The 19,221-nt window shown below is 40.6% G+C and overlaps 1 protein-coding gene across 8 annotated transcripts in view; it reads left to right on the top strand.

The window, feature by feature from the left end:
• LOC121299586 (forkhead box protein P4-like) overlaps positions 1-19,221 on the top strand; it is a 96,610-nt gene that overhangs the window by 71,910 nt on the left and 5,479 nt on the right. For 3 of the 8 annotated variants that reach the window (XM_041227390.1, XM_041227387.1, XM_041227389.1), the window contains 8 exons: positions 1,934-2,138; positions 2,793-2,891; positions 4,557-4,661; positions 9,893-9,980; positions 13,737-13,820; positions 15,076-15,328; positions 15,470-15,546; positions 15,752-15,853. In XM_041227390.1, the coding sequence (XP_041083324.1) occupies positions 1,934-2,138; positions 2,793-2,891; positions 4,557-4,661; positions 9,893-9,980; positions 13,737-13,820; positions 15,076-15,328; positions 15,470-15,546; positions 15,752-15,853 (1,013 nt within the window). The remainder of the gene's footprint in view (positions 1-1,933; positions 2,139-2,792; positions 2,892-4,556; positions 4,662-9,892; positions 9,981-13,736; positions 13,821-15,075; positions 15,329-15,469; positions 15,547-15,751; positions 15,854-19,221) is intronic. The other 5 variants (XM_041227393.1, XM_041227392.1, XM_041227395.1 and 2 more) reach the window with 3 other exon arrangements.

The raw sequence follows: 19,221 nt of genomic DNA, 5'->3' as shown, positions 1-19,221 counted from the left end.
TAGGCATTTTCTTGCATCCATTTGTTTTGCTTTGTCTTCTCACATAATTTCATAGCAATAAAGAATTAATGAAGCTTTACATTAAACACATTGCAAAACAGTATATTGACTGTGTGGCAATTCTAATTAATTTCCCCGTCTGACTTTATTGAAGGACAGTGAATTATTAATTGGTCACTGTGCAAGATTGACATTGGTTTTAATGTATTGTGATGATGACAAAAGAGAATAACTTCAAAAATGGACAGCTGTTAAAACAATGCAGTTTTCTTCCCTCTTCTTATTATGTTGCAAGGTTTCGGGGAAAGCAAATATGGAAAGATAATGTAATGTGGAGTCACAGATTTAGGAATGTAGTTTTGTAAGCCAGCTGTAAACTTTTTTTTTTTGGCTTTGGCATCCTTACTGTGTGATTATGTCATAGTTTCAGAGGTCTGAAGAACAATAAACTTGGGTCTCTTACAATCCTGAGTAAATCCTGGGATAAGGACCAACGGAATTTCCCAGCAGTCTCTATAAAAGAAGTGTTCCATTATGACAAACCAGCCAAGCAGTACGTTTTTTCTGTCTAGTCATACTTGCTGGGCCTTGCTTCATTCCAGTGGTGGGGTGGGGTGGGGTGAACAATTCGGAGTCATTCGTTTTAATACACAAATCCGTATTGGTCAGCGTCAAGCTGTGCTTGTTTATCTGTAAATATATGCAGAATAAGTCAGAGGGTTTATGGCATGTTGCATTTGTCTTGTTTGCAAAATATTTAACGAACCTCCGTTCAAAATGAAAAGGCCAATATCTCTGGTGAAAGGCCACGTGCCAGTAGATAAAGTGCAGCCCTACACTCGCAAGATATTTAAGACTCTTCCTCTCCCATGACGACAAGTGCAGTAAAGTGAGAAATCGTGAGTAACAAACTTGGGATCCTTGCTAACCAGCAAAAGGGCCCCCTGAGGTTTAGAAAGTTCCTTGAATTAAACAGCAGGCAAAATGAATTGTGGAGCATGCTCAGTTATAACACTTCCTTAATTCTTTTTTTCTGTATTATTCTCAGAGGGTTTAAATACAAGGGGACATACAGACATTGATTGTTCCCACCCAGTTTTATTTGCTGTTTTTTTTTTTTTTTTTTGCACAAGAATGGAGAGAGACGCTCCGCACATAATACTTGGGTTGCTGTTTGGGGTTGCTGCCATTCTGGAAGGGCAGAATCAGTGACATTACAATCCATGAGTTTGCCTCCATATAGGCGATAGCAGGACTGGGGGATTTCCATCAGCAGTCCACAGAATGATTGGAAAAGTTTGGATTACAAAAGAAGTTTGGGGAAATGCTGCTTTTTGTTTTGTATTTTTTTAAAACCATTGACCACCCACCCACCCATTCAATGATTCTATCCCACAAGTTAAGTGAGAAGGACCTCAAGCATTTTAGTTTTGAGATATCATACCAATGTTAAAGTTATTTTCATGGTTTATTATCTCATGATTTTTTTTATGCCAACTGGCACTTGTTCAAGCAAAGGGATGATCAGGAGATAAGATTGATTTTCTCTAACAGATGTTAATCAGATATCTGATACCTCCGTCAAAGAGTTATAGTAAACAACTTGTCTTGCTTTCTGTTTCTTTCAATCCCATTCTTTCTTTAAGTACTGTTGGGTTGCCACTAAAAAGGTGTTTACAGTTATTGTTATAGTCAAGCTGTAGACCAAACAAAGCATAACAATACAGATCATTTAGTGACAGCTACCTTTTCTGCAGTGTACACTGCTAACCATTTCTGCACGTATGTATGTCATTTGATTATAAAGTGTGAGGTTGCAGAAAGGTCAGGAATGTGACTACATGTTCATTTTGCATGCAGGGTATTTCAACGAGGGTGTTTTTCCCCAAGTGTTTCTCTCTTGATCACTTCTTGCTCTGCTTGTTTTTTACAGCCATGTGCCCTGCAGACCTCCAGCAGCTCTGGAAAGATGTAGCCGGCATGCAGAACCAAGAAGACAACATGAAGCACGAAGGTCTAGACCTGACAACCAACAGTTCCAACTCTACCTCTTACTCGGCCTCTAAGGTCTCACCTCAAATAACCCATCACTCTTTGCCAAATGGACAGAACTCTGTTCACACTCCAAAGAGAGAGAGGTAATGAAGGGTATTATTATTATTATTATTATTATTATTATTATTATCATCATTATCATTATCTACAATTTTATACAGTCAAATCTGTAAAAAAAAAAAATTAAAAAAAAAAAAAAAAAAAAAAAAAATTAAAAATGTGTGGAAACAGGCAGCATGTTTTCACCAGGGGTCTTGAACTTGCCTTTACATTTTTTGGGTGTCAAATCAGATTAAACATTAACAGTTGTATTAACAACCAGCCAAGGAGAGCGTGATGAGCACATTGATTGGAGTAAGTGTTTGGGAGCTATTTCAGTCTTAAAACATGTTGTAGTGAAGCCTGGGGGGGAACTTGAGATCCACATAAGATCCACTGAACACTTATGGATGGGGGGGGGGGGGGGGGTAAATCGCTGATCTTACACGAAAAGTCCCAGCATGCACCTGCTTTTTCTGCATATGTTGTCTTTTTCCTAGCAGTAAACAAAGGGGTCTATGTTTATTACTCTAGCTGTTTTGTCAAAGCTGACACTGTACATGTAGGCCTGCGTTCCGTTGGAGCAGGCGTTGCAATGCATTGTAAAGGGGTGGGGGTGCTGCCAGAGGCTGCTGTGAAGTCGGGAAGAGTCAGGATCGTTAGCCGCAATGTAGTCATGGATTCTTTCCATTTCCAAGAGCAAGAGTCTTTGACTGGATCTCCTCCTTCATGAAGGCTGAACCTGCAGACGAGTACCGAACACCACACTTGAAAAGCGGTTACCAACAAAACACTCAGTGAGTAAATAATATTAATCATCATCATCATAATAATAATATCATTCGATTAAAAATGTTGCACCTCATTTCTTTTGGCTATGTATTTATTTATTATACAAATAAATACTGTATAAAAAAGGGGAGGAATACAAATGGCATGATACGAAATGGTTCTTAAAGCCAAACGGCTGTTGGTGGTTTAACGTGTGCCAAGTCAAGAAGATGTCTGGATTTAAACTTCGCTCAAGGTTTTGGGGCATACTTGTTTGTATGGATTGTCTGCGGCTAGCCATCTTGAAGCACTTGGGGAGAAGAATACTTGCTCCTAACCTGAAGTACGGTCTTGAAGTTGATGCCTACTGCTGTGATGAAGCTGACATACGTTTTGACTTTCGATGAGCAGAAATAAATCGCGTTGGAGAAGGAGGGTTAACTTTGGGAATGTTCCTCATTGTGGGTCTGGATGTCAACATGTATCTGATGTTCAGGATAGGAAGATCCAAGTCCTCCCTTTTTTTGATGTAGCTCCTTGTGTTTAGTGTTAAGAACTAACAGAATGAACACACTTGTTGAAGTGTTCAGTAGGTTATTTAATTCAACGATGAGACAACGCCTGGGTGAGCGTTTGCAGTAAAAGTAAACTCCAAAAAATGGAAAGGAGTAAAACGACTTTTTGTTTAATTGCTCTTGGAACAAAGTGGACAAAGATGTCATTTCCTAACAAAAGAAATACAGAGAAACAGTGATTTGACTTGAATCCATGTTGCCAGACGACAACAAAAGGTTGGCACACACTGTACTCGCCTCTGAAAGAACGGAGAGTCACATGAATCCTCTCCAATCAGTTCTACCTTTCCAAAGCCAATTTTCACTTGTCCTTTTGTGCAAAAATTTCTTTCCAAAGAAGGGCACAAAGAGTCTACTCCACAAGAAAAGCCTGGGTTAATGTTTTTGTTCTCTTTTTATATACAGTTGAAAACCCAGTTTCTGCTTCACCAAACAGTATCTACAGATTTTTCCATTTACGCCTAATTATTGATGCTCTGATATAATTTGATATCACCTTTACTAATATGATGTTATCGTAAATATTCTGTAACCTACAGTAGCACTTCAATATCACTAGATGTTGGCAAGACAGACTTTGCACAGTGCTGTACCTTGCAACCCAGCACACTGTTAATCATCTGATTGCACATGCTGGCAATAAAGGTTTATGCTGGACATTTACTGTGTGTTGTGGAATGTGATGCCAACAAGGTGGTGATTCAAGCTAGTATTGCCAGGTAATGTCATTCATGTTTGACACTTGCTTCCTCATTAAATTAAACCTCCTTGTTAATTAAAACATCAGTGAAACACACCTACCTTTTAAGCTTGCAATAGCACCTGCAGTCATTCACTGCACGATGCTACTCTGTTTCTGAGGTATTCGGACTCTCTTATTTAGCCTTGTTGACCCACATTGCCTATCCCGATTTGCCAATCCTATCGAGTACACACTGCAGGAAATCACCTGGACTCCATAGCAGTTACTTGATTCATTGAAGCTCAGCTGTGTCTAATGAACAGTAAAACCAGGAATGGATCAAGAGGCTGCTAAGCAATGGGGGGGGGGTGCCCCCCCCCCCCAGTGCCTCCAGCAAGCCTGCTTGTTAACGCTCTGTTTCCCGTCTCTCCTAGCTCTTCCCATGAGGAGCACACAGGCTCTCACCCTCTCTACGGACATGGAGAGTGCAAGTGGCCAGGCTGTGAAGCTCTATGTGAGGACATGGGACAGTTCATAAAGTAAGTTTCCTCCTCCTCCTACTCCTCCTTCTAATAGCATGGGATTAAGAGGAAAGTTTGACAAATTAATAATAAGGTGTTCAAATGTACAATTATTCAGCCGGGACTGGCTTTGAAGTACGCTCTTTAATAATAACAGGCTGAGACTCCCATTCCATAGCTGTTAAAGCCTTGAGCTTAATTACAGATTTCAAAGGTGCTGCAGGCATCGGGCTGGCTTTGCATTGGAGGTGTTCTCACTTACCCTGTTCATATTTCTTCCTGCTGACTTGTGGTTCGCTTTATACTTGCATGTTGCAGCTCGGCTCCCCTGCACAGTGTCCAGGTAAATGCAAATGTATTTAAGAGAGATGTGAAACCGGCATTCGAAAGTAGAAAGAAAAAAAAAAAAACACCTACTTACTGGTGTTTGATTTCTAGTCTGCAGTTTTAAATGGGTTCCCCAGTGCTGCAAACTGCATTGAGTAACACTAGTGCACTCCTGGTAAGACCCTGGCTGTACTGTATATCTCTGTTCTGGAAGGGAACAAGCTGCATGGCAAATACCTGATGCTTTTGTTGCAGGTGTCTGGTATTAATTCTACATGCCTGTCAGTGACTGATTAGCACTTCAGTCTAACAAACCCCCCCCCCACCCTCGCAGCGCAGTAGCAAAGGGTCAAGAGAACTGTTTTCACGCTTCATCAGTGGTTTACTTAATTAGCTCATTTACAATTAGATCTCTTTGTTTCTGGGATGCTAGCAAAGACATCAAAAGGAGCACCACTATTTTTTTTTTTTGTCTGTTTGCCAGTTTGAGTCTTTAGGGACTTTAGGGTTGGGGGAGGGGAAGGAGCTAGCTTGCAGTGATGAAGGACAAAAAAACAGATCTGGGAACACAAGAGATGTAAACACACCATTGTCTTTTTGTGTTAAAATAATTAGACTTCAAAATAGACGGCTGACATGGTGGGTTGTCACATGCTGTTGACTCATGACTCATGTCTCACAGGCCAGGGCTCAAATCCTGGGGAGGGTTGCTGAATTCAAAAGCCTTTCTCTGTCTGTTCTCTTTTTTTTTCTATGCCCTGCTTGTGTTGATTTTAATCAAGATTTTGAGTTCCGTTGTCAAATTGGGGGTGTGTGTGTGGCTTTGTCCTGAGCTACCCACTGTGAGGAACCAGATAAAGTACCACTCTCTGGAAAATCCCTTCTGCTTTAAAGTTACAATTGCAACAATCGAACCGCCAAAAATGTGGTTCTAGCTGCTGCTTTTGAAATCGCTGTGTCGTCTTCAGTTCTTCCAACAAAGGTCAAGATCAGGGGTGGCCAGTCACAGCCCTGGAGGGCCATTCCACTCCAAGTTTAACAGGTAAAAGGATATGGTTAACTTCTTCAGGGTCTGGGTGGAGGTTTAATTGGTTAATTGTAACAATTTAGAACAGGATTGGAACAAACACCAGGACTGGAGGTGCAAACTTTGGTCACCCCTGGTCTAGATGAAAGACATGGAAGACCCACAATACATTATGACCTAGGTTTGGACGAAAATGAAATTTGAATCGTGTTTTAACTGCCATTTTACTTTTGAGTTTCCCTCCCATACACACTCTTTATTTCTGTTTGCTCTTCTGTTATTGTCTTTTTAAAGAGGTCGGTACTGTAATACTGTTTTCTCACAATAGAAGGGGGACTGAATTGAAGTAATTTTCCAATGCCCAGTTACATTTAATTAGGCAGTGGAGCTTTAGATGAACATTTCAGTACAATAAATAATCAAGCCTAGTGTGACCTATGATTCTGATCTCCAACGAAGCTGAAATACCTTTAACTTCCGGTGTAGCGCAAGAGATGAAAGAAGACTCACACAGCATGTTAGGCACCCCAGCCGAGACAAACAGACGGAGAGGTCTGGACTGCGAGTGGTTAAGCTCCAGTTAAACACTGGAATAGCTCAAACTGCGGTGCGATGGGAGCCGTAGTTCTCTGCTAGAGTTTCATTTTCGTAACGAGAGATCAGGAAGAAGGGAGCGAGAAGGCAGCTTCAAGTGTTTTGTGGCCACCAGCCAGATGTCTGAGAAGAGAATGTCTTTTTAGACCATTTGAAAATGATAAAACTCTCATTCACATCCCCGTTTCTCTTTTTGTTCGCTCAAATGTTTTAATGATGTTCCATTTTCTCTGGCATGCAACAGTACATGTGTTTGAATACTCAGGGTTATTGTTCATCTGCTGTGGTTCTGACTGTTTTTTAAATGCAGTTAATCCCCACTGGAGTGAAATAAACAGAGCCTCATTGTTGGGATATGGTGGAAAAAGTGTTGCTACTGTTTATTATAAGCTATAAAGCGTTGTGGTTTGCAGTTCTGTTGACAAAAACTATTGGGTGAGATCATTTTTTTATCATGTACTTCTGGAGAAAAAAAAAGCTATCTGTTCTCCTAATTCGGCTGGGATGAGATCATTGTTATTGTTTAAAGTTTTTGATAGTGAGTACGTCTCGACATTTTAAAGCTGCAGTTTCTTTTTGAGGGAATAAAAGGTGCGTTTGGCTAATATTTTGTCTTTCGGATTCGATCAAAAATAATTTAGTAGCATATGATGACTGCCGTAGAGGTTAATCCTTTCAATAGCCTGGAATTCAGTGACACAGTGGTAGAAGCCACTAGTCTAGCAAAGGCTTCGGTCCTTGCAGTGGATCACTTACACACTTCTATTTCAATTGAATTTTGATAGTCTTTTGTCATGTTACTAGGGAGTCGGTGATCTGTCCCAGGGGAGCACTGGCAGGATTGATGTACAGTTAAGGTATTTAGATCGGCAGCTGTTTAGGTTATTATAGTAGATCTTGCTGTGTTTAAATAACTCTCTATATAGATTATAATACCTATATTTACACGCAATCTTGTTGTTTTCAGTCATCAACATAGCGTTGTGGCAATGTAGCAATCATAAGGGTATTCTAGGAATCCGAAGTTCAAGATAAAATCATTTTTTTTATTGTTCTAGTTATATTAGCTAGAGAACCTGCAATTTTCTCCCTAACCTTGGTTCACAACATTACAGGGGTTTGATTTTTAAGTTGAATGCCCAATCAAGTATGTCTGATTTTTACCAAACTAAGTCTTTTATTTTCTTTAAAAAAAGAAATACAATTAAAAGGTTGTTTTATGAAGGGCAGAGCAATCACTTTCTAAAAGCAAAGCTCTTTATTCTAACTGCCTCACAGAGAGATTTATTTAGAAAGTATTTCTGTATCTACTTAATGTTTATTTAGTCGGATAGATTCAATTACATACAATCTTATTCGCATTAAGAGGAAAAACTGTTTATTGTTTTTCAAACAACTTAGGCTCAGACTGGTGCACTGTTGGTTTAAAAAAAAAAAAAAAAGTCAAATGCCTTTGTGGCAGCTGCAACTTTACAGATTGCGTGTTTGACCAGGATTAACTTTCCACTGGTATTAAACAGAAAAATACCATATGATTCACGCTTGGGAATGGTGTCTGGTTGCTTGTGTTTGTTTTTGGTTTCTTTTACTGTGGGGAGAGTTAAGTATTATACAAAAAAAAAAGTGTGTGTGTGTGTGTGGGGGTAAAATAAATAAAAATCTCTACTGCTGTCTGGTTGAAGTGTGTGGGTCCGGTTGGTGAGGTCATTGTGATGATGTCACTATGGCAGCAGATGGGGACTGCTGGGAAGGAACTCACGCACTTTCTCAGGAAAACCACAGTGTTGCTTTCACAGCCAAGCAGCCAGAGTGGGCGACAGCGACAACAAGCAACTAACTGCTGGTGATTAGTGCAAGTGGGGTTGAGTTAATGGGAAAGAGCAGAAGGTCTTTAATAAAGGAAGCGCCCTCCCACTCTGGCAAGTCTCCCTATCTGATTTAAAGCAGCCAGCTCATTGGCTCACTCATATTAGGCTACATCCCAACATGCATTTAAAGAAAGGGAAAGGTAGCTGAACGACAGGCGTGGCTCTGTTTATATAACTACAGAAATACCCACTTTCCGTTTTTAGACGGCATCCTGTTTTCTTTCTTTCTTTTTTGTTTATTTGGTTAAACTGTGTGTGTTTTTTGGTTTTTTTTTTTTTTGGTTTTGTTTTTGTGTAGGATTTTCGTGGACCTGATTCACAATGTTCTAACTTTTCACATTCCCCTTTTAAGCATGCTAATGGATCACTTTCTAATGTCACTGATCGCAGTGTCAGATTTAGGGCAAACACAGTTTTGGAGGTCCAACAGTTGTCTGAAAGGAGGAACTTCAAGGTCAAAGTGGAACAGGTTGCTCTGCTTGCTATTGTAAGAGGCCTCCACTGTCAGATTTTGAGTGGCATTTAACGAGTTCATGAAAGTCCAATGTAGGCCAGTCTAATGTATTTTTAAAGTAATATGAAAGGTTTTGTTTTCCAGCATTGTGTTAATTTGAATCATTCCTAAAAGTCCTGTGTTTTGCCAGTGTTTTCACATGGCACAAGTTGACATAATTACATGGTGACACTGGTTTATTTGCTGTTTTACAAGGCAGCTTATATACCGGTTTCAGCCATTTATTTCATGTCCAAGTGTTGTTTGGGGAGAAAATAAACTTTATAAGCCTTGTTAAAAAACTCTTTCCTCAGAGGGGGAAAAGTAGAACTTTCCTGTCGATGTTTTATGCAACACATCATGAATTTTAATAATCTCTGCATTTGGAATTGCATGATTTCATAGTTTTTTTTCTTGGAAAAAACAAACCAACGAAACAAAAGACTGGCATGAAAAAGCTCAACTCGACTCTTTCTGGGGCCAAAATAAAGAAATAATAACAAAAAAAAAAGTATTGTGTCGGGTTGTCCAGTAAATAACTTTTTTTTTTACTCAAGAACGGAACTCAAGGAACGGAAGTTTGCTGAGACAGGATCTCTTCAGTCGCCTTGTCTGTGTTGTCCTGTTGAAATGCGGGTATTCTAATTATTCAGCTTCATATTGGCTTGTTAGACATTCAGATAATGACGAAAGAGACCCCGGGCAACAGCTGTGGTTGGCTGGCATGCAAGGCTGTAAATATTTGGAATTGTAAATGACCAATAGCATGAAACTAAGGGTTTTTTTTTTTTTGTTTGTTTTTTTTGCTATTGTGTCTAACAGCTGTTTAGGTCAGTAAAGGTGGTGGAATGAATTGTAGAAGCGAACGCAAGCCTTCAAAACTCATTGCTGGCTTTCACTGTCTTTCTGTTTTTAAATGTCATGCTCTTTCTTCCTCCAGGCACCTCAACAGTGAACATGCACTAGATGACCGGAGTACTGCACAGTGCCGGGTTCAAATGCAAGTGGTTCAACAGCTAGAGATACAGGTGTGTACTGGCATCGGAAATCACTCTGTGTGGCAAAGAGGGAGACTGAGTGAATACTGGCATGCTAGACTCTGCTGTCCCCGGATATGACTGTAATACAAAGCTCGTAAGATGATTGGAAAACAAAAGTGTCTACTTTAAATTTGGGGGCTGTGTTCATATTGTTGTTTTTATCAATGTCATTGATTAGCTTTCTATAGTCGGATTAAGCTTTAAAAGCTTTAATTTTTTAAATAAATAATATTCTGCACCAATTAAGCACGCGCACGTGCACACACGACCTAAAGCTACTGTATCAGGGATGGAAATGAGACTCCTATTGCACAGCAGTTTCACCCAGTCCAGGTTTTAATACATGCTTGATTTGCCACAGTGTATAGGCAATAGGCTCAGGTGTGTCTTATTAACACTAGAAGCCCCGCGGCTGTCATTTTGGCGGTTTTTGGTTTTAAAATGTCATTTTCTTCAGACGTGTAACACATATGGGACTGTACGTTCATGTACCTTTCTGTCCGTATGTATTAAATATTCTCACAAAGCATGAAACGTGGGAGTGCAGAAATAAAGGAGACTACATTATACCTAAAAGCCCCAGGAGCAGTCACATTGACGGTCACGCAGAAAACAGTTGTATTTTGATTATACAGAACGGTATTCTACTTTATTATTTGTATTTACCAGTCCGCAATGTGTTTAGCTATAATCTGATTAGTCTCTGCTCTCTGCCTGAGTGCATGACTGACAGTCTATTGTTTTCAATCAACCTTTTGAAAGCTGGCGCCTGCTTGCCAGCTACGCTTCGATTAGCATCGGGACTAGTGAAAATAAATACCAGAGACCGTGGAGTTTTACTACGCAACAAAATATGGAGTTGATGTTTTGGATCAGATGGCACGGAAGTATTCTGTGAAAGCTGGCTCCCGACAGTGGTCTGTTCAGGTGTTTTACAATGTATTGGACCTAGCAGCCATCAACTCCTGGGTACTTTAGAAAGAATGCACGGAGAAGAATTTACCAAGGAGAGAATATATTTGACAGTTAGCACAGGAACTTCGCAAGAAGCATTTGGAGAGGGAGACTGCCAGGCGTGTAGCCACAGCTGAAGCTGGCAACCCCGCTGAGAGCCGCAGGAGACGCCAATGCCAAGTTCGCAAGTGCAATAAAAATAAAACTTCGGACATCTGTGCCCTGTGCAGAAAGGCGCCGTGGAGAAGCGTGTTATCCGTGTTGATTGTGAACAGCCTTAGACTCAAGGTAAAGGAATACCCATTTGTCGAAAAAAAGAAATACATTAGACTTTTTGTATAACTACTTGTGCTGTGCGCCTCTGTAAAATGTTTTTTTTATCTGCGTTGCTCAGTTGCTTTTGCTCATCTGATAATAAACCGATTGCTGTTAAAAAGTTAAAAAAAAAAATATATATATATATATATATATATATATATATATATATATATATATATATATATATATATATATATGCATGCTTAGGTTGTTCAGATGTTTGTGGCGTACTCAGTAAAATAAAAAAAAACGAATTACATCCGACTGTTTCTCCTTTCGTTATACTATTTACAGTGTTTTGAATACAGCCGCCGGACTGTTGTAGGGCTTCTAGGTATGAGTATATTTTCGGTCCTTCTAGTGTTAAACTCACAGTAAAAACGAGTGGATCAAACTGCTATGCAGTGGGAGTCTTAGTTCCATCCCTGTGTATAATGGCACTAGTCTTTCAGCTGGTTTGACAGACAAATTCTGGACTAATGTACATAATGTCCACGGTGTGAAACCATCCGATGTAGTCGGCCTCACTTTTTTTTTTTTTTTTTTTTTTTTTTTTTTAATAAATGTTCATAAGCCAAAACTAACAGTTTCCCCTGGCAAACCGTTTGTTTTAGAGTTGTAGTTCATGGGGTAGCTCTTTTTTTTTTGTGTGTGTGTTTTTGCAGCAGAGAAAGCTGTTTGAGAAAGCATTATGTCACCAATGTACATATCTGACAAAGCTTCTTCGCGATTGTGCTTGAACAATTTGTTACCGCGAAGTTGGATGTTCTATAGAAATTACTGAAGCTTGTAATACAAATTTAAAAATTAAAAAAAGGTGCCATCGCTGCCATCAGTTGTAATGTTTTTAGGGCCGAAAACCCGCTCTTTAGGCATGGAAAGCCTGCATCACAGCGCAAACCCTGTCGGCATTAATGAGACTCATGGAAGGTAGAGCGCGGTGCCTTCCCAAATTCTACACCAGAGCCAGGGATATTTACAGTAACCCCCTTCGCTCCGGAATCTCCTCTGTGTCCCACAGAGCACCTGGGATAGGCTGGGTCTGATCCCTGCAGCAAACCAGTGCTTATTATCATTGACCTGTGCAAAGTTGCATGGGTTGTGCCAACGCCTGGTTAACCTCAATGCAACACAGTCCAGGACTTTGAGAGTTTGCCCGCTACAGTATAAGGTTTTCAATATGAAGCAATGGCTACGAACAGCCCACAAATGTGACTCGATTCAGCGGATTTATCTTCAAGGTGTACTATTTTAAATTGGTGGCAAGCATCATTATCAAAGCCTGTTACCAACGTCAATGCAGGACCATTCTAGCATATTAAAATGAGTTTGATTAAAGGTGAGTGTCGCCACAGGTTGTTGTTGAACCCAGTTCCTAGGTATTATACCATTACGCAGACACAGGAATCAGATTCTTAACATTTAATTGAAATCTTAAGAATTTCAGATTTGATTCTCGTAGAAAAGGGGGTTAAAAAACATTGGCTGCAACAGAACCCCGACAGTGTTTAGTTAACAGTGTGTAATAAACTGTTTAAACCAACAACAGAAATGCGAGTGACCGCTCAAAAAGCATCATAGTGCTAAACATCTCGATAGTCTGCCGCAGCACACAGGAATATCCCCTAGAAATTGTCAGGAGGGCATCAGGTGATTCTTAATGGTTAGGTTTTAGGGCAGGGGTTGCTTAAGGTTAGCGTTGGGGTTAGGTCAGGGACAGGGTGGCTTGATTTCGTAGAGTTGCTGAGCTCTGGTAGTGAAAGGTGGGAGTAAATGGCAAATGCCCTCGAATAATCTGATGCCCTCAGGACACTTTCCAGAGGATATTCCTTTACGCTGCATAGTCTGCCTGTCATACCAGTGCAATACCAGCCATTAGTACAATGTTACAATGTATCTAAACACTTGTTTACATTCACATATCTTGGTCTCTCTGTTTATTTTTGTACTTAATTTCAAAATGAAGCCTATGATAGATACACACACACACACACACACACACACTGTTTTCAGCCCATTTTGACCCCTGTCTAAAATTCTGAGGTTCAGCAAGTATTGTAATGTTTGGTCTTGCCCTCTAGGTGGCAGTAATGTCTAGGGAAGAGTGCTACTTCAGGGTGGAGCAACAAGACCAGTGTAAACTTTTTTGGGGGTGATTTTTTATTTATTTATTTATTTATTTATTTATTTATTTTATACAGAATCTGAATAAAGAAACTTGTAAATAAGGCTATCACACTGAAAATGTGGACAGTAATAATTCTTAGCAGCGAAAGTATGCTCTGTATAGACTACTTGAAATGTGTACATGTGTGCAAGAAATCATAGCTTGTATGCGTACGTATATTTATATATTTGTGTTTTGGTAAGCAGATCTTGTAGGTTTTTAAATGATGCCAGCGATGGTATTCCATTGATTTTATAGTCATGAATATGAACCTGTACATTACTGTTGTCTTTCTCTATCTGCAGTTATCCAAGGAGAGCGAGCGTCTGCAAGCGATGATGACACATCTGCATATGAGGCCATCGGAGCCAAAGCCTTTCAACCAGCCCGTAAGTAAAGCAGAGATCTAGATAGGGGAGCTTCATGACAGGGGTGGCCAACGGGCTTTCACAGAGAGCTCCAATAGCTGCAAGCTTCTGTTGACTGCTTGGAAGACATCTACAGAACATTGCTCCATAGATCCATTTGATGGCGAGACCAAGGGGTGAAGTTCAGAAACACTTCATACAGCACATTTTAATCAGCTGTCATATTCCTATCCGCATATACATCTAGTGCGTTATAATTACCAATCCCAAGAAGAAATGGAACCAATGAATATTTCATCACGAGATTGATGAGTAATCTTGTATTAAAGTAGGAAGACATTGAAAATGAATTGTCAATTACATCTGGAGCATCTTAATTTTGGGGGGGGGGGGATAACAATTGTTAAAATAGGGGGCTGGCGTCCCTGTTTTGGCTGTTTCTAGCAGCCGTTAGCACCTGATGGGAAATGGAGATCGTGCACATGGCGTCTGCAAAAAGGTTCAGAGCAGCGCTGCAGCCTCAGGAGGCACCAGCAAAACAAAGACTGCCCTCAATTAAGATCGCCTGAGTCTCACTGTTGCTGGCTCTGTTCCAGCATTAATTAAGAACCTGTTAAACAATTTCACCCCCTAATTACTCAAGATGGAACATTTCATTTATTTATTTATTTATTTATTTATTTATTACAGTGAATTACAATACAGATGGTGGCAGTCAAGTTAATTTATAGTATTAGTTCAGCGCACCCCCGGTGTGCTCTCCTCGCTCAACATAGGCACGTGAGGCTTAATTAGAACAAACAAGAAGCTTCCATCGAGACGCGCCACTATGAACTGGGATCCAGGGGTTTCAGCTCCACTTAATTGGGCATCTGCAGAACGAAAGAGGGGAAAAAAAAAAGTCCAGTAATAAGCTTTCTTCTTAACCAGGCTGCTTTTTTATTCTTCCTTTTGCACACGGCTTTTCTAGCGACCTGTTCATTGTAAATAGTAACATTGTGTATACGAGCATCTCCATCTGGATAAGTGATGCAGGATTAGAAAAGAACAAGACTGGGCATGGCAACAGTGAGGGCCAGGGGGTGAGACATGTAGTTCCATAGCTTCCATACCTGCCTTCTAAACAATGGAAACACTTAAAGATGTAAACGGATCACACCCAGTGTTTCTGGCCCTAGTACAGAAATGCGGCTCATACTGTAATGCTACCATTAAGAGTCTTTTAAGTGTCTTTTCTCGGATCATGGTTTGCATGTGTTTTGAATTCTCGTTGCAGCTCAATCTGGCAGCCAGTGCCTCTCTTTTGAAGAGAGAGGGGGACACTTTCCCGGAAGGTTTACCTCACCCCCCCACCTCAGCCACGGCCCCCATCACCCCCCTGCGCCAGGGGCCCTCTGTCATCAGCTCCTCCAGCCTGCACAGTGTGGGGGGGGCCATCCGCCGGAGGAACTCTGATAAGTTCTGCACCCCCATCGCCTCGGGTAAGGGCCATGGAGGCTACTGCAGTTTACAGCTCCAGTTAGCAATGGGTCAGTAATAACTAAGAGATTTTGTATTTTTTAATCTGTGATTTGTACCATAGTAGCTGTTGTGTTTTTTTACAATCTGCTCACAAGCAAAGATTCTAACTCTTCTGTGCTTTTTAAATGTTTTTTTTTGTATGTATACAGAGCTTGCACAGAATCAGGAATTCTACAAAAATGCTGATGTCAGACCTCCCTTTACCTACGCCTCGCTCATACGACATGTAAGGAGACTTGTTGATTCAAATGACGCTCTTTAGCAGAGCAGGAAGGATGATGGAGAGTTTGGACCAATGATGTAAACCTAGTTAGGCAATCAATCGTAACTGAGCTATGAAAGGGTGTAAAGGGTCTTGCTTCTATATGTTGTTGATGTTGTCAGAAAATCAAACAGCATGTTTTAATGCTGGGAGTGTTTCTTTCTTGCAGGCTATATTGGAAGCCCCCGATAGGCAGTTAACCCTGAATGAAATTTACAACTGGTTTACACGAATGTTCGCCTATTTCAGGAGAAACACAGCAACATGGAAGGTAAGAGTTTTTGGTTTTGTTTTCTTTTCTGTGCTCCTCATTGAAATATCCTCTTCAATGTAATCACAACTGCTGAGAGAAGTAAAAACAATCATAGTTCTGTTGCAGGACACACACACACACACACACACACACATATATATATATATATATATAGCTCTGGAAAAAATTGAGACCACTGCAAAATTATCAGTTTCTCTGGTTTTACTATTTATAGGTATGTGTTTGGGTAAAATGAACATTTTTGTTTTATTCTATACACTACTGACAACATTTCTCCCAAATTCCAAGTAAAAATATTGTCATTTAGAGCATTTATTTGCAGAAAATGGCAACTGGTCAAAATAACAAAAAAGATGCAGTGTTGTCAGACCTCGAATAATGCAAAGAAAATAAGTTCATATTCATTTGTAAACAACACAATACTAATGTTTTAACTTAGGAAGAGTTCAGAAATCAATATTTGGTGGAATAACCCTGATTTTCAAGCACAGCTTTCATGTGTCTTGGCATGCTCTCCACCAGTCTTTCACATTGATGTTGGGTGACTTTATGCCACTCCTGGCGCAAAAATTCAAGCAGCTTTGCTTTGTTTGATGGCTTGTGACCATCCATCTTCCTCTTGATCACATTCCAGAGGTTTTCAATGGGGTTCAGGTCTGGAGATTGGGCTGGCCATGACAGGGTCTTGATCTGGTGGTCCTCCATCCACACCTTGATTGACCTGGCTGTGTGGCATGGAGCATTGTCCTGCTTGAAAAACCAATCCTCAGAGTGAGGGAACATTGTCAGAGCAGAAGGAAGCAAGTGTTCTTCCAGGACAACCTCGTACTTGGCTTGATTTTGCAGTGGTCTCTTAATTTTCCAGAGCGCTATATATATATATATATATATATATATATATATATATATATATATATATATATATATATATATATATATATATATATATATATGTGTGTGTGTGTTTCACTAGACATCTGCAGAAGATTCAGCTGTGTGAGTAGTTGTGATTCACCAGTCATTAGAGTTGCGGTCCTTTTTATTTTTCTTATAAAACCCTGCTCTCCAGCTGTAAGTCGGCGACAGAAAATAAAAAAAAGTATAGAATGGAACGTACAAATAACGAGTCAGGAAAAGAATAGATGAATAAATGCACGGCTTGTTTCAGCTGGTTCGTTTCAGGCCCTCCTAGTTCACAGAAATGAGAAATAGCGACGTGTTGAGACAGACTTGCAGCTCCCTCGCCCTTTTTTATTTGTTTTTTTTGTTGTTGTTTGGTGATAAAAAGCAGATCATCGTGTCATCCCCTGCCAGGAGTCCTTTTGTCACACAGGCTTGTGTTTGTTGTGTGGGGAAAAAACTAGTTTAGAGTCAAGTGTGTGAAGTTTGCTTTGGAGGTGTGCATAGCTGAGCCTGCTGGGGCGTGGAAGATTTTTAATTCTGCTAGACCGGTTTAGCTGAAAAATTAATGAATCTTTAACTATTGCCGAACGATAGACGTGGTGAGGATCATTCCCTGCTATAGGGGTCTAAAATAAGTCTGTCTGATGACATACAAACCTATATTACCTATATTTTAATGCAATGTAACACAAATGTATATAGCGCCTTTCACACCATGGCATCCCAGAGCACTGTACACTCCAGCTACAACCAGTTCTATAAAAGCACATCAATAAATAAATGTTTTCAATTTAGACTTTAAAGAATCCAATGTTTCAACCTGCCTGATCAACCAGAGTAGAGTTCCACAAACGAGGAGCACGACAATGCAAAATGCGCTTACTGATTTCAATATAATAATCAGCTGTCTCCGTGTTACATTAGATACATGTTTAATCTGTTTGAATCAGAGAAGGACCCATAAATAAGTGGAACCAATCCTTTTTATAACTATCCAGTCTCTGCTCTGTCCAGTGGCAGTCTGTGCAGAGGTGGGGATTTACAGGGGGGGTCCTTCAAGTTAGTGTAAGAGCCACAGCCATAGTATACCTAGCTGTAGCCTTTCCCTTAGTTTTATGAGCACTGTATTCAAATCCGATTACAACAAAGGACTCTGCTATTTATTTGTTTTGATGTAAAGAGCTGCCTCACTCAGGAGAATTCATTGTCTTGGGGTAACAGCAATTGTAGACAGACGGCGGCGATGCCTGTTTGTTCAGTTTTCCTCTTTATCTGACTGCAGGCACATTACATAAAGTTCACCGCAATAAAGCTCTTCCTTATCTCCCTATTTAATTTGCGGTGGATGATTAATGTGGGGCTCTCGGCTCTGGAGATCGCTCTATCTGTGCGCGAGATCTGCTGTGAGCAGAGAGGATTGTTCCATCCTTAGACCTGTGGCTGTGCACGCACTGAGTGAATTGCACTGCAGGACCGCACCAGTGGGCAGCCACAGCCTACTGCATTTAACCTACTGGATTGTTGTAATAGTTTACTTTGCCAGAGCGTAGTTTTAGAACATATCAAGCATGCTGGCTTTCGCTCAGCAGTGTATTGTACATGCTTCACTTGCTGTAACCACGTAGGAATCTGTACTGTATTGCAGTGCTATTGAGAGGTGCTGGCATACTGGCACTGGTATGTAAAGCCGTCCTATTTATCCAGCATGGGACTTAGCAACGTAAACTGCCCCAATTACACACACCCTACCCTGTCTCTTAAAGGGTGTGTCGTTCCTTATCCTTCACTCCATTGCAATGTGGTTATCCTACACAACCTGGGCTTTGTACTGAACCTGTCCAACTCATCAGGGAAATCTTAATCAAATAATTCCACTTGCAGGCATCAAACCCGCCTCCTCTGCCAGCTAAACCAACCGCGCTAATAAAGCAGCTTGGCAGTGATGCTGGTAAATTAACGCATTCTTAACTTCTCTTGCAAGTGGAATAATACCAAAACCCGAATCCATTAACATGTCTTAGTAATCTCATCAGACATGGTGCAGACACATTATAAATGCTTCTCTACAGTAGTGTTACATCTCATTTCAGCAGTTCATACCCCCCCCCCCATACACCAGCCTGCAGGACACTCTTTGCAGCAGCAACATCCACCGCCACATTTCAACCCATCTCCTAATGTCTTTGCTGCGAAGCCGAAGAGAAAGCGGGTTACTTTCTTCTGAAATGTCATTTCTGCACAGTCCCCTCGTTTGACTTGAACACGCCTGCCGGCGACACCTTCAACACCAGAGGTTGCGTGGAAGGCTCCGGTTAGATTGTTGCCGGTAGTCGTGCTGCTGGGCTGCTGATCGGGGCCGTGTGGAATATCTTTTACCACTCATTTCACGTTTTATGAAAGATAACAATTAATGGCTTTAGCTTGATACGAGGAGGATGAAACCTTTCTCGAGAGAGCTTTTC

Source organism: Polyodon spathula, chromosome 25 (assembly GCF_017654505.1).
Source record: "Polyodon spathula isolate WHYD16114869_AA chromosome 25, ASM1765450v1, whole genome shotgun sequence".
NCBI lineage: Eukaryota > Metazoa > Chordata > Actinopteri > Acipenseriformes > Polyodontidae > Polyodon > Polyodon spathula.
The sequence above is the reverse complement of the archived record's forward strand: the minus strand, read 5'-3'. Positions and strand labels throughout refer to the sequence as shown.